Source organism: Lucilia sericata, unplaced genomic scaffold (genome assembly GCF_015586225.1).
Source record: "Lucilia sericata isolate MDLA Ls3-8-SP2 unplaced genomic scaffold, ASM1558622v1 Contig001298F_arrow, whole genome shotgun sequence".
In the NCBI taxonomy this organism is placed as follows: domain Eukaryota; kingdom Metazoa; phylum Arthropoda; class Insecta; order Diptera; family Calliphoridae; genus Lucilia; species Lucilia sericata.
In genome coordinates this window covers 102,780-118,979 of record NW_023995246.1, presented here as the reverse complement: position 1 = coordinate 118,979, position 16,200 = coordinate 102,780, and the positions used below count along the sequence as shown (strand labels likewise).

Sequence of the window (16,200 nt, the reverse complement as noted above, 5' to 3'; positions counted from 1 at the left end):
TAAGTATTCATAATTTTTTACAATATCAAATATTATTTGTAAAAGCTTTAAGATTTTTTTTAAGATGAAGTGATGAAGCGTTATTCGTAATCCATTAGAAAAGCTTTAGGAGTCTTCACAGCTTTAAATGTCTTCAGAGCTTTTAGAATTCTTTACATAAGCAGTAATTTAAGTGAAAACTATATTAAGCTTTTTTTTTTATAAGGTCAATAAGTAATAAGAATTGTTACCGAAAGCTTTAGCAGTTTTCACAGCTTTTAGAATACTTCACTCCTACCCTTCCTGTGGTTTGTATTTTAAAATTTATTACAATATTATGATTTGTAACAATCTCATTTACATTTCAAAGTGACATTAATAACGGCTTATTATTAGCTTATATACAGTACATATAAGTATTATCTGAAAATTACAAACATGTCAATTTTAATTTCAAAAAATAATAAAGTATTATTAAAAATAAGTAAATACAACATTTATTAAACACATACACAAATGATAAAATGCAATCAACCAAACCATTCTTTTTTTTGATACAAAATAATCAGATTAAAGACAAAATAAATAATTAAGAAAAATATTAACTTAAAATGGGAAAAAACAAACTTTTATAACAATCATCATCATCATCGCCATCGTCAGAATTTCAGTTTATTTTTACATTTAATAGGAAAATATTTTGTTAGCAAATAAACCAGTATCACAGTATTTTTTTACACTTTGAAATATACATCATTTAATAAAGACAGCAGTAGAGTAATTTACGAAAAAAAAAACTCAGCAACAGTTGATATCACAAAAAAATATTAAGTGGCAAAATCAGAAAATGCGAGCAATATTCATATTCCATTCATGGATGTATGTGGCATGTAGAACGTTCATGTTTTTTTTTTATTTTTTGGGTTTAATATTTGAAAAATTCCATACAATTTATTAACTGTCAAAATATACATGTTTTCTATATACAAGGTGACACCTTATATATTTTTTGTCTGTTCTTTTTTTACTTATAAAGAAATAACAACATATTACAAAAAAGAATAAATAATGATTATAATAAAATACATATTTATTGGGAACCAAAAAAAAAAAAATTATATAATGACAATCCGAACACATACACATTCATACAAAGGTAGTAGAGACGTAGTAGATTATCGTAGAATAATTTACAATGAAAACGATAAAGCGATGGGCTACAAAACAATTTTTCTAGTGGAAAGTAGTCTAAGTGGATTTGTAGACTCGTATCTATCTATCTATCTATCTATCTATCTATCTATCTATCTATCTATCTATCTATCTATCTATCTATCTATCTATCTATCTATCTATCTATCTATCTATCTATCTATCTATCTATCTATCTATCTATCTATCTATCTATCTATCTATCTATCTATCTATCTATCTATCTATCTATCTATCTATCTATCTATCTATCTATCTATCTATCTATCTATCTATCTATCTATCTATCTATCTATCTATCTATCTATCTATCTATCTATCTATCTATCTATCTATCTATCTATCTATCTATCTATCTATCTATCTATCTATCTATCTATCTATCTATCTATCTATCTATCTATCTATCTATCTATCTATCTATCTATCTATCTATCTATCTATCTATCTATCTATCTATCTATCTATCTATCTATCTATCTATCTATCTATCTATCTATCTATCTATCTATCTATCTATCTATCTATCTATCTATCTATCTATCTATCTATCTATCTATCTATCTATCTATCTATCTATCTATCTATCTATCTATCTATCTAGAGAGGTAATATTATCGCTTTGTCGCCTTGCCGCTTAAACGTTTCAATTGTATTTCTTCTTTGGAATCATATTTAGAATACACAGCAGTAAATACGTTGAATTGATTACATTGTATAAAAACATCACAACTCGCACAAGTAAGTAATTTCTATTAATTAATTCTTTTTCATATTTTTGTTATATTAATGATAAATATTTATCATCATGTTCCCTTTGATGTATTATATTTTTTTTAATTATTGCTTTATTTGTTGTTAAGTTAATATTGTTTTTAAGTTTTTTAGACTTACTACATAAACAGACGATGAGGGAACCGAAAGACTTGATCCTGAGCCACCTCTTGCACCAAAACCATACGCCTAAGTAGTAAATATGTGATTGGATATAGAGAAATGTATATAAAGTATGTATGTATATTATATATATAATATGTATGTATGTATGATGTGTTTTATGTAATGGGCAAACATATATTTTTTTGAAGGGGTTAGTGTTTAAAAGTTAGTTTGTATTTTTATACATTTGTGTTACGTTTTGTTTTAAAAGGGAATTGTTTTTTTTTTATATATTTTTTACTATAATCGTGTTTTATATTTTGTTTGTTAACAAGGTTTTTGGGGAAAAAGGTAATGAAATAATAAAAAAATATTTAAGGATTTTATTTGGTCTTTACTAAGGACTCTTACTGACTGTAGTTGTTAGTAAAGTTAGTTTGTAGTTACAACAAAAAAGCATCAAATTATATTATGGTTGTATACGTATGTAGTTTAGTTTAGTATTTTTTTATTAAATTAAAAATAAAGATATATAAATTATTTAATAAATAAAATAAAAAGGTTTTTGTTTTTTTATAAGGCTTAAGTTGTGATTAATTTTTCGTCTGGCTGCTTTGAAGGATTAGATTTATTAATCGTAAAAATAAAAATAAAATTTTATCAAAAACATTCTATAGAAAATTTTCTATAAAGAAGTCCATTTTATGGAAAATATTCTATTAAAAAATACATTTATCGAAAATTTTCTATAAATTGAATATTTGGTCTTGTTGATAGCTAGAATTTTTAATCCTGGAAGCTTATCCAGAAACTGCTTACGGTACTTACAGTTAAACTTAAGACTAATAGAGAAATTTTCCATTAATCAAAGCTTAATAATCCCTAAAGTACCTTTTATACAATCATTTTAGCAGGTGTGACAATTTATTTGTTGTGTTTACATTCCATTAATAAAATTTTATTAAAATAATATTTCAGCAGTCAATACAAAATTAATCACTACTGTAAATGTTAATAAAAATGTTAAGGAAACTTAATAACATTTGTTAATTTTACCGCAAAATAAAAATGTTTTTAAAAAAGTAAATAACTTCAATAAAAATAAAATAATAAATTTATGGTTTCGTTTCACAATAGAAAAACTTAAAATAAACAAATGATAATAAATTCCAAACAGAATTGAAAGTATATTCAACTGAATAAAATAAAAAATAATAAATAAATAAAAACAATAAATACACCATCAATAATAATAATAATAACGTGTGATTACAATTGCAACAATAAATGACAACTTACCGTAGGTGGCGATAGATTTATTGTTGAGCCACGTCTCTCCTGTGGACCAATGCTGGAATGACGTCGCGTTGGCAAACCACTGCCGGGCGTACCACCCGGCGAGGAAGCACATGAAGGTGCAATACGTATTTTTGGTGTCATTAATGTATTGTCTGATAAACGACGATTGGGAAATGCATTCGCCACACGTAGAAAATTACTATCCGGCGATGAGGGCGAACAGCCAAACCACCAGCCACCCAACATACCAGAGCCTGGAGAATATAAATGGAGGAGAAAAATATTATAAATACATTTTTCATATAAAAATATGGTGTTAGCTGGCAAATTGGAAAATGGAATGAAAGACTGTGTAACAATTAAAGTTGAAATTTTAGTTTAGTTCTAGTTTAGTTCTACTTCAGTTCTAGTTCAGTTCTAGTTTCAGTTCTAGTTCAGTTCTAGTTCAGTTCTAGTTCAGTTCTAGTTCAGTTCTAGTTCAGTTCTAGTTCAGTTCAGTTCAGTTCTAGTTCAGTTCTAGTTCAGTTCTAGTTTCAGTTCTAGTTCAGTTCTAGTTCAGTTCTAGTTCAGTTCTAGTTCGTTCAGTTTACTAGTTCATTCTAGTTCAGTTCTAGGTCAGTTCTAGTTCAGTTCTAGTTCAGTTCTAGTTCAGTTCTAGTTCAGTTCTAGTTCAGTTCTAGTTCAGTTCTAGTTCAGTTCTAGTTCAGTTCTAGTTCAGTCAGTTCAGTTTAGTTCAGTCTAGTTCAGGTTCTAGTTCAGTTTCTAGTCGTCTAGTTAGTTCTAGTTCAGTTCTAGTTCAGTTCTAGTTCAGTTCTAGTTCAGTTTCTAGTTCAGTCTAGTTCAGTTCTAGTTCAGTTCTAGTTCAGTTCTAGTCAGTTCAGTATTCTAGTTCAGTTCTAGTTCAGTTCTAGTTCAGTTCTAGTTCAGTTCTAGTTCAGTTCTAGTTCAGTTCTGTTCGTTCTAGTTCGAGTTCAGTTCTAGTTCAGTTCTAGTTCAGTTCTAGTTCAGTTCTAGTTCAGTTCTAGTTCAGTTCTAGTTCAGTTCTAGTTCAGTTCTAGTTCAGTTCTAGTTCAGTTCTAGTTCAGTTCTAGTTCAGTTCTAGTTCAGTTCTAGTTCAGTTCTAGTTCAGTTCTAGTTCAGTTCTAGTTCAGTTCTAGTTCAGTTCTAGTTCAGTTCTAGTTCAGTTCTAGTTCAGTTCTAGTTCAGTTCTAGTTCAGTTCTAGTTCAGTTCTAGTTCAGTTCTAGTTCAGTTCTAGTTCAGTTCTAGTTCAGTTCTAGTTCAGTTCTAGTTCAGTTCTAGTTCAGTTCTAGTTCAGTTCTAGTTCAGTTCTAGTTCAGTTCTAGTTCAGTTCTAGTTCAGTTCTAGTTCAGTTCTAGTTCAGTTCTAGTTCAGTTCTAGTTCAGTTCTAGTTCAGTTCTAGTTCAGTTCTAGTTCAGTTCTAGTTCAGTTCTAGTTCAGTTCTAGTTCAGTTCTAGTTCAGTTCTAGTTCAGTTCTAGTTCAGTTCTAGTTCAGTTCTAGTTCAGTTCTAGTTCAGTTCTAGTTCAGTTCTAGTTCAGTCAGTTGGATACAGAAATTTACCTCAGTAATAAACAATACAAAAGAAAAATAGTGAAAAACCAATTATGAAGTGGAAAAATCAGAAAAACATTGATATTTAATATTCATGATTATGTATGAGTGGAATCGAGTATGGCTGAAGGTCATTTGGATTTAAATAATTGAAATACATATCTACTGTTCATGAAAACGATAGACCTTTCTTTTGCTATTTATTTATTATTTAAACCACAAGTTGTAATAATAAAAAAGATATATATAATTCTTCGTAAAATTTGTAACATACACATTGGAATAAAAAAAAATCTTAAAATTGATATTGTTCGTATATCAATGAGAACTAAACATTAATCGGATTCCCACAAAAACAGAACATCATAATCTAACTCATATGACTTGCGATAATGTAATAAACGATTTTCTCGATTGCCATTTCGGCTACAAATCTAGTACAATTGCTATTCATAAATGTTTTCAGTTACAGGCTTTCAAAAGTCTTCATTGCCGTATATGATTCTTTTACTAAATTATTTTTGCTGCTGTTGTTGTTTTACTTTGAATCACATTACAATTAATTATACCTTGTTAAATTTAAATACATTTTTGTAGAACAAAAAAAAAAAAAAAAAAAAAAAAATAATAATAATAAAAATACCTGAAACTATTTTTCACATAAATTTCATTGGTTTGAGGAAATTAATAAAAATATTCACAGAATGACATTCATATATTTTTCGCTGACAGTGTGTAGCTGTATATTACAGATGTTTTCAATAAGTATTTTTATTTCAGTTGTACTTCAGTTCTAGTTCAGTTCTAGTTCAGTTCTAGTTCAGTTCTAGTTCAGTTCTAGTTCAGTTCTAGTTCTGTTCTAGTTCAGTTCTAGTTCAGTTCTAGTTCAGTTCTAGTTCAGTATTAGTTCAGTATTAGTTCAGTATTAGTTCAGTTCTAGTTCAGTTCTAGTTCAGTTCTAGTTCAGTTCTAGTTCAGTTCTAGTTCAGTTCTAGTTCTGTTCTAGTTCTGTTCTAGTTCAGTTCTAGTTCAGTTCTAGTTCAGTATTAGTTCAGTATTAGTTCAGTATTAGTTCAGTTCTAGTTCAGTTTTAGTTCAGTTCTAGTTCAGTTCTAGTTCAGTTCTAGTTCAGTTGTAGGTCAGTTCTAGTTCAGTTCTAGTTCAGTTCTAGTTCAGTTCTAGTTCAGTTCTAGTTCAGTTCTAGTTCAGTTCTAGTTCAGTTCTAGTTCAGTTCTAGTTCAGTTCTAGTTCAGTTCTAGTTCAGTTCTAGTTCAGTTCTAGTTCAGTTCTAGTTCAGTTCTAGTTCAGTTCTAGTTCAGTTCTAGTTCAGTTCTAGTTCAGTTCTAGTTCAGTTCTAGTTCAGTTCTAGTTCAGTTCTAGTTCAGTTCTAGTTCAGTTCTAGTTCAGTTCTAGTTCTGTTCTGTTCTAGTTCAGTTCTAGTTCAGTTCTAGTTCAGTATTAGTTCAGTATTAGTTCAGTATTAGTTCAGTATTAGTTCAGTATTAGTTCAGTTCTAGTTCAGTTTTAGTTCAGTTCTAGTTCAGTTCTAGTTCAGTTCTAGTTCAGTTTAGTCAGTTCTAGTTCAGTTCTAGTTCAGTTCTAGTTCAGTTCTAGTTCAGTTCTAGTTCAGTTCTAGTTCAGTTCTAGTTCAGTTCTAGTTCAGTTCTAGTTCAGTTCTAGTTCAGTTTAGTTCAGTTCTAGTTCAGTTCTAGTTCAGTTCTAGTTCAGTTCTAGTTCAGTTCTAGTTCAGTTCTAGTTCAGTTCTAGTTCAGTTCTAGTTCAGTTCTAGTTCAGTTCTAGTTCAGTTCTAGTTCAGTTCTAGTTCAGTTCTAGTTCAGTTCTAGTTCAGTTCTAGTTCAGTTCTAGTTCAGTTTAGTTCAGTTCTAGTTCAGTTCTAGTTCAGTTCTAGTTCAGTTCTAGTTCAGTTCTAGTTCAGTTCTAGTTCAGTTCTAGTTCAGTTCTAGTTCAGTTCTAGTTCAGTTCTAGTTCAGTTCTAGTTCAGTTCTAGTTCAGTTCTAGTTCAGTTCTAGTTCAGTTCTAGTTCAGTTCTAGTTCAGTTCTAGTTCAGTTCTAGTTCAGGTTCTAGTTCAGTCTAGTTCAGTTCTAGTCAGTTCTAGTTTCAGTTCTAGTTCAGTTCTAGTTCAGTTCTAGTTCAGTTCTAGTTCAGTTCTAGTTCAGTTCTAGTTCAGTTCTAGTTCAGTTTTAGTTCAGTTCTAGTTAATTATGTTTATCAGGTGATCTGAATTAGGCGGGACCAATAAATGTTTTTACTCTAAACATTTTTGTTGAAAATCTTAAGAAAAACACGATGTATAAGTATTTATTGTTAAGCTCATCAGTTAGCTTTAACCTTGAACCTTTTAACAAAAATTTGTTTGTCATTTTTATGACATGTTGACAGATAATGTTACCTAGTACTAAAGATGTACATACTTCTATGTATTTATGTATCTGTTGTTTGCGTTTGCAGTTGTTATGTGGTTTCTATGTACTCAAGTACAAACACATACATATTTATGATCAAACATTAATAGACTTGTATACACAATTTTGTGTCCATATGCGTTGCACGAGTATATCACCTGCTGTTTTTACAGAAGTAATAAAATTGTGTTTTGATGTAACCATTTTACCAACCATCTTCCTCCTTCCCTCCCTCTATCCCTAGCTCTCGCTTTCCCTTTTCCTGTGTCAGTATAAACATTTTTGGTTTTTTGTTTACAACACTTTAAGGTACAAACATTGCTGATTCCCCCTGGGGAATATTTACATTTGAAATGGAATTGCAAGTGCTGGAGAATAAATTTTAAATTTATTCGAGTAGATAGAATTTTGGTGGAATTAAAATATAACAGTTGTTGAAAATCTACTTTATGATTTGTATTCTAAAGTTTATTTAATTGTTTATTTGTCTGAGAGTTAATCTGAAATTTGACATGGCAACTTGTTTAGAATTGCTAGTAATTAATTATGTTTGTCAATTAAGAAGTTTCGGGGAAAATACAAAAATATTGAAAAAATATGATAATAACTTTTTTGTAAAAATTTTCCAGGATTTTTATATGTACATTTCTTATTATTATGCTATTTATTATTTTTGAGAAAACATTTTCATATTCATATGCTTTTGAAAGGTGTTTATGAAATCTTGACCATAAATTTTGTTAAATGACATTAAATAATAAAAAAAAGAAACTTTAGACAGACATTAAAGTCAAACAAATTTTAAGTATTTCAAATACATGATTTCAAATGAAAATTTACAACCTTGACATTAGCATTGAAAAGGAAAATAACCAAATAACAACATAGTTGCTATGCAAACCAACAAATATAAATCATTAGACAGAGACTTCAAAGAATTTTAGAAAACAAAAGTTCTCAGAAGTAATGTTCCTTGAAACCAATTTAAGCTACTTAACAAATTATGCAAATTGTTGACCTATGTATGTTAGTATGTATGCGTGTCTGCCATATAACAGAAATATTATTTCGAACAAAATATTTTATAAAAAAAATTTTAATTTATATTTCTTGTTTCCAATAATGTTTCAAACTTGTTTGTTTTCTGTTCAAAATGTTACATTCCTTTTGATTTCTGTTTAAAAAGCAAGTATTCTTAAAGTTGTCGAAAGTTCGTAATTTAAATTTATTGCATTTTGTAAAAAAAGTTTTGGAACAAGCTTTTTTAATGAACTTAAAAAAATTAAATTTAGTAAAATAATATTTCAACGAACACGCAAACACTAGCGTACTAACTAACTAACTAACTAACTAACTAACTAACACTAACTAACTAACTAACTAACTAACTAACTAACTAACTAACTAACTACTAACTAACTAACTAACTAACTACTAACTAACTAACTAACTAACTAACTAACTAACTAACTAACTACTAACTAACCTAACTAACTAACTAACTAACTAACTAACTAACTAACTAACTAACTAACTAACTAACTAACTACTAACTAACTAACTAACTAACTAACTAACTAACTAACTACTAACTACTAACTAACTAACTAACTAACTAACTACTAACTAACTAACTAACTAACTAACTAACTAACTAACTAACTAACTAACTAACTAACTAACTAACTAACTACTAACTAACTAACTAACTAACTACTAACTAACTAACTAACTAACTAACTAACTAACTAACTAACTAACTAACTAACTAACTAACTAACTAACTAACTAACTAACTAACTAACTAACTAACTAACTAACTAACTAACTAACTAACTAACTAACTAACTAACTAACTAACTAACTAACTAACTAACTAACTAACTAACTAACTAACTAACTAACTAACTAACTAACTAACTAACTAACTAACTAACTAACTAACTAACTAACTAACTACTAACTAACTAACTAACAACTAACTAACTAACTAACTAACTAACTAACTAACTAACTACTAACTAACTAACTAACTAACTAACTAACTAACTAACTAACTAACTAACTAACTAACTAACTAACTAACTAACTAACTAACTAACTAACTAACTAACTAACTAACTAACTAACTAACTAACTAACTAACTAACTACTAACTAACTAACTAACTAACTAACTAACTAACTACTAACTAACTAACTAACTAACTAACTAACTAACTAACTAACTAACTACTAACTAACTACTAACTAACTAACTAACTAACTAACTAACTAACTAACTAACTAACTAACTAACTAACTAACTAACTACTAACTAACTAACTAACTAACTAACTAACTAACTAACTAACTACTACTAACTAACTAACTAACTAACTAACTAACTAACTAACTAACTAACTAACTACTAACTAACTAACTAACTAACTACTAACTAACTAACTAACTAACTAACTAACTACTAACTAACTAACTAACTAACTAACTAACTAACTAACTAACTACTAACTAACTAACTAACTACTAACTAACTAACTAACTAACTAACTAACTAACTAACTAACTAACTAACTAACTAACTAACTAACTACTAACTAACTAACTAACTAACTAACTAACTAACTAACTAACTACCTAACTAACTAACTAACTAACTAACTAACTAACTAACTAACTAATTAAGGGATTAAATTTAATTACACAATAGCATTTTAAGTCATTATTTTAACACGGTGATGTTATTGGAGGCAAATACTCACCACGCTCGCTTACAAATAGGGCGTTAGGTAAGTACTTACAACGATCGCCTACAAATATAGAGTTAAATAAGAGTTTTGTTTCTGAGAAACAAATTGACTACGAGGATACGTCCACCGTGTTTATTATAAGTTTTTACTACAAACATGATTTTGCTTTTATATTGAAAAAGGACAATTTAAAAGGTTAGAGTAAAAAGTACCAAACAGCCACTTCTTAAAGATTCCTATTCACAAAGGATCTCGTATATTAAATCTTTTGATTATAGATTTTTATTTAACCGTTAAATTTAATGTGGTTAAGTACTTTTTAAGAGACAACATAGCACCAAAAATAGTTTAGATAGATTCTCACTCAGTCAGGACTGTTATGTTAAATTTTATATGTTTTCCCTTTTTACCTTAAATTTTACAAAAATACATATACTGTTAAAATTAAACTAAACAGGAACAATCCTTTATCTCAATATTGTATTAAATAAAACATAAATATTGCATATTGTGTGAAATGGTGAAAAATAAGAAAATTAAACTATAAAAAAAAAATTCAATTGACCATTAACAACTTACCACCAGAATTTTTTCTTGCCATATCTTCGGCACTGGATGTTTTACGTTGATCAATGCGTAAATTGGGTATATTAAATGGTGGTATTGCATTCATATTATCCGTTGAATACTGATGCCTTAAGATGCGATGACGTTCCGGTGATGATATTGATATGTTCTCCATTTTCAAGCGATTGCGTTGTTGTCGGTCAATATTTTCCAAAAATGATTGAATTGCCTTAACAATTTTACGGAAGAAAAAAAAAAAAAAGATAAGAAAAATTGATATTCATTAGGGGTAATCATAGATATAAGCAAAACATGTTAGTTAGGAGCAGTTGTTGTCATGTACTAAAAGGGAAGCTTATTGATATGATGTTTTGACATTTTGACTACTGTAATTTTTTTGTTCATACACTCATCTGTGAATACCAGTGCTATTGCAAAGATGATGTGATAATGTAATAAAAGTGGTAATTTATGAATTTGTAAATTTGATATGACTGATAGTCATCGGTCTACTTTCGCTCAGATGTCTGTACGTGTATCTCTTACTATATGCAATGTGTGTTCGTTTGTGCTTAAGTTCGAGTATGCAAGACAAATATTTGTTTTTTTTTCTTCTTTCAATATGATGTTGCATCATTCATATGTATACCCACCTCGAGTAAAAGACAATATTGTTCCAATGATAAATGTGGATTTATCGTATGTGGTATCAGCAAAGGCAACACATTATTGGCAATTGCTTCGGTTGTTAAATTATACGAAACATCAAAGAACATACGCTGATAAATACCTGCAAGTTTGTAAATGAAAATTTTATTTCATTATTTCTTTTTTGCTTTCAAAATTTACTTCTTGCAACTGATACAATTTTATTAATGATATTTTTTAATGATGATGATGTTGTAAATGATGCATGCAATGTTTTATGGATGTAGATGTAGCAGGGATGGAAAGTTGATTTTTATGTAATTTATTCTATCGACTAGACTATAGTGTGGACTTTGGAATAGACAATAGTGTGGATTATAGACTAGACCATACCTTGGTCTTTAGACCAGACTATGGACAAGACTATAGTCCAGATTGGTCCATAGTCCAATCTCTAGACTAGACCATAGATTAGAGTATAGTCTGCACTTGAGACTAGATTATAGTCTGAAAATTAGTCTAGATTAAAGTCTGGACAAAAGACTAGATTATAGTCTGACTGTAGAGCAGATTATGGTCTGAACTTTAGACTAGACTATAGTATGGATTATAGACCAGATTAAAGTCTGGCCTATAGACTAGACTATAGACTAGACTATAGACTAGACTATAGACTAGACTATAGACTAGACTATAGACTAGACTATAGACTAGACTATAGACTAGACTATAGACTAGACTATAGACTAGACTACAGACTAGACTATTGACTAGACTATAGACTAGACTAAAGACTAGACTATAGACTAGACTATAGACTAGACTATAGACTAGACTATATACTAGACTATAGACTAGACTATAGACTAGACTATAGACTAGACTATAGACTAGACTATAGACTAGACTATAGACTAGACTATAGACTAGACTATAGACTAGACTATAGACTAGATTATAGACTAGATTATAGACTAGATTATAGACTGGACTATAGACTAGACTATAGACTAGACTATAGACTAGACTATAGACTAGACTATAGACTAGACTATAGACTAGACTATAGACTAGACTATAGACTAGACTATAGACTAGACTATAGACTAGACTATAGACTAGACTATAGACTAGACTATAGACTAGACTATAGACTAGACTATAGACTAGACTATAGACTAGACTATAGACTAGACTATAGACTAGACTATAGACTAGACTATAGACTAGACTATAGACTAGACTATAGACTAGACTATAGACTAGACTATAGACTAGACTATAGACTAGACTATAGACTAGACTATAGACTAGACTATAGACTAGACTATAGACTAGACTATAGACTAGACTATAGACTAGACTATAGACTAGACTATAGACTAGACTATAGACTAGACTATAGACTAGACTATAGACTAGACTATAGACTAGACTATAGACTAGACTATAGACTAGACTATAGACTAGACTATAGACTAGACTATAGACTAGACTATAGACTAGACTATAGACTAGACTATAGACTAGACTATAGACTAGACTATAGACTAGACTATAGACTAGACTATAGACTAGACTATAGACTAGACTATAGACTAGACTATATACTAGACTATAGACTAGACTATATACTAGACTATAGACTAGACTATAGACTAGACTATATACTAGACTATAGACTAGACTATAGACTAGACTATAGACTAGACTATAGACTAGACTATAGACTAGACTATAGACTAGACTATAGACTAGACTATAGACTAGACTATAGACTAGACTATAGACTAGACTATAGACTAGACTATAGACTAGACTATAGACTAGACTATAGACTAGACTAGACTATAGACTAGACTATAGACTAGACTATAGACTAGACTATAGACTAGACTAGACTATAGACTAGACTATAGACTAGACTATAGACTAGACTATAGACTAGACTATAGACTAGACTATAGACTAGACTATAGACGAGACTATAGACTAGACTATAGACTAGACTATAGACTAGACGATAGACTAGACTATAGACTAGACTATAGACTAGACTATAGACTAGACTATAGACTAGACTATAGACTAGACTATAGACTAGACTATAGGCTAGACTATAGATTAGACTATAGGCTAGACTTTAGACTAGACTATAGACTAGGACTATAGACTAGACTATAGACTAGGCTATAGACTAGGCTATAGACTAGACTATATACTAGGCTATAGACTAGACTATATACTAGGCTATAGACTAGACTATATACTAGGCTATAGACTAGACTATATACTAGGCTATAGACTATACAATAGACTAGACTACAGACTAGGCTATAGACTAGACTATAGACTACACTACAGACTAGACTACAAACTACTCTATAGACTAGACTATAGACTAGTCTATAGAATAAACTATCATTGAGTCTATAGTTTTGTATTTTGGCCCCCTTTTAAATTTAAAAATTTAACAAGCAATAAACAAACATATCAACTTTTCCATTCCTGAAACATGCATTAACACTTCGACGAATAATATGAGTATTTGTATGAAGAGAAAATTTAAGAAAATTATACTTACGCACAGAACGCATTATTAAATCTGGATCTGGTATTTCCACACCAGCAAGTATCGATAAAATTTCTTCCGTTACCTTGAAATAAAAATTTACACATAAAACGTTGCATTAATGATTAAAGCAAACCGAACATAATGGACAGGAAAGCAATTAAAAAGTTATTTATTAAATGATTATAATCTTTGAAAAATTGTATTTAATAAATTTAAGTGCGATAAAGACCAGTAATATTTGTTAAGAGTTTTACGCATTTAAATGTATTTTCATGCTTTACATAAATTGTTAATATTTTAACAGAATTGGAATATTTTTAATTGATACTCACCTCTGGTTTATCCATTCTGTCCATCAGACTTTCTACACAAATCAATACATTTTGTACAATTTTGGGATCGGTGAGATTCTTTTCGAAAACCGATTTAACTTTAGGCAAAACCATACGTTTAATTGACGCTTCTGTAATATTGTCATAAACATTTGTAACCGCAACTACCGCAGCATTCTAGAATAAAAAAATCGTTATAAAAAAATACATATTTACTATTGGTAACTTTATTAAACGTTTATGAATGCTGCAATTAGAATAGATACAAAACAGCCAAATTTCTAAATAAAATGCAAATTATAAATAAATTAAATTGTAGTCAAAGGTGCAAGTCAGACACTTAAATCTGGCAATCGAAAAGGGTTTAATTTATTAAAGGTGAGCATATTTTTGGGTCGAAAATTTGAATAAAATGTTTTCGAATTACAACTTAAATTACAATGTAAAACAAAAAATCAATATTTAATCCTTTATTTGCTACAAAACACCTTGTAAATTCCCTGCTGAGCGAAGAAAAAGAAAACAAACCCTTTTTTGGGGGGGCAAATGAAAAAAAAAAAAAAAAAAAAAAAATACCAAATAGAATTATTGATGAATTTGTGAATAATAATGAATTGTATTTTGTTTTCATCTGTTGAAAACTTGACAGACATCGTAAAAGTAGAAACAGATATTTATGCAAATGTACTGAATAGTAATTTTATGTCTGTCATAACAGACCTTTTATTCATATAATCTGACTGTGATTAAAAAGTCATTGAAGTCTGAAATATTTGAAATGCTGTCTGTTTATGACATGTGCTAACAAGACGCTGAAAAATAGAACATTTTCTTTAAAATCATAATAAAAAGGATAAGATATAATTTGCATCAGTGGAAAAGACAAATGGATACATATGACGTAGAGAATTTTCTTGCCACTTAAAAAAATAGTTTTTTAGTTAAGGTAGTTACTTAATAAGTAGTAAGTTTGTAAGTTAGTACGTTAGTAAGCTAGTAAGTTAGTAAGTTAATAAGTTAGTAAGTTAGTATGTTAGTAAGTTAGTAAGTTAGTAAGTAAGTTAGTAAGTTAGTAAGTGAGTAAGTTAGTAAGTTAGTAAGTTAGTAAGTTAGTAAGTTAGTAAGTTAGTAAGTTAGTAAGTTAGTAAGTTAGTATGTTAGTAAGTTAGAAAGTTAGTTAGTCAGTAAGTTAGTAAGTAAATAAGTAAGTTAGTAAGTTAGTAAGTTAGTAAGTTGGTAAGTTAGTAAGTTAGTAAGTTAGCAAGTTAGTAAGTTAGTAAGTTAGTAGTTAGTAAGTTAGTAAGTTAGTAGTTAGTAAGTTAGTAAGTTAGTTAGTTAGTAAGTGAGTAAGTTAGTGAATCAGTAAGTTAGTAAGTTAGAAAGTTAGTAAGTTAGTAGTTAGGAAGTTAGTAAGTTAGTTAGTTAGTGTTAGTAAGTAGTAGTTAAGTTAGTAAGTTAGTAAGTTAGTGTTAGTAAGTGTAAGTTAGAAAGTTAGTAAGTTGGAAGTTGGTAAGTTATGTTTGGTAAGTTAGTAAGTTAGTAAGTTAGTAAGTTATTACTTCGTCTTCGTCGTTTGTTAGTTCTCGTTTCGTCAGTTCGTATTCGTCCAGTTGTCGTTCGTCCGTTCGTTTCGTCCGTTCGTCAGTTATTCGTTAGTTCGTTCGTGTGCGTAGTTAGTCCCTCCGTAGTTGTCGTTAGTCGTTCGAGTTGTCCGTTAGGAAGTTGGTAAGTTAGTAATTGGTAAGTTAGTAAGTTAGTAAGTTAGTCAGTTAGTAAGTTAGTATGTTCGTATGTTCGTATGTTAGTATGTTAGTAAGTTAGTAAGTTAGTAAGTTAGTAAGTTAGTAAGTTAGTAAGTTAGTAAGTTAGTGAGTTAGTCAGTTAGTCAGTTAGTAAGTTAGTAAGTTTAGTGAGTTAGTCAGTTAGTAAGTCAGTAAGTTAGTAGGTTAGTAAGTTAGTGAGTTA

The 16,200-nt window shown here is 29.3% G+C and overlaps 1 protein-coding gene across 1 annotated transcript in view; it reads right to left on the bottom strand.

Annotated features, from left to right (window-relative positions):
* Positions 1 to 2,085: 2,085 nt before the first annotated feature.
* The window catches only part of LOC119610879 (SCY1-like protein 2), a gene marked incomplete at its 3' end in the record, with an annotated part of 35,982 nt that continues 21,867 nt past the window's right edge, over positions 2,086 to 16,200 (bottom strand). Inside the window, 6 exon segments of the mRNA XM_037966279.1 lie at positions 2,086 to 2,154; positions 3,370 to 3,623; positions 10,693 to 10,909; positions 11,334 to 11,470; positions 13,913 to 13,985; positions 14,236 to 14,412. Of these exon segments, the coding sequence (XP_037822207.1) occupies positions 2,086 to 2,154; positions 3,370 to 3,623; positions 10,693 to 10,909; positions 11,334 to 11,470; positions 13,913 to 13,985; positions 14,236 to 14,412 (927 nt within the window).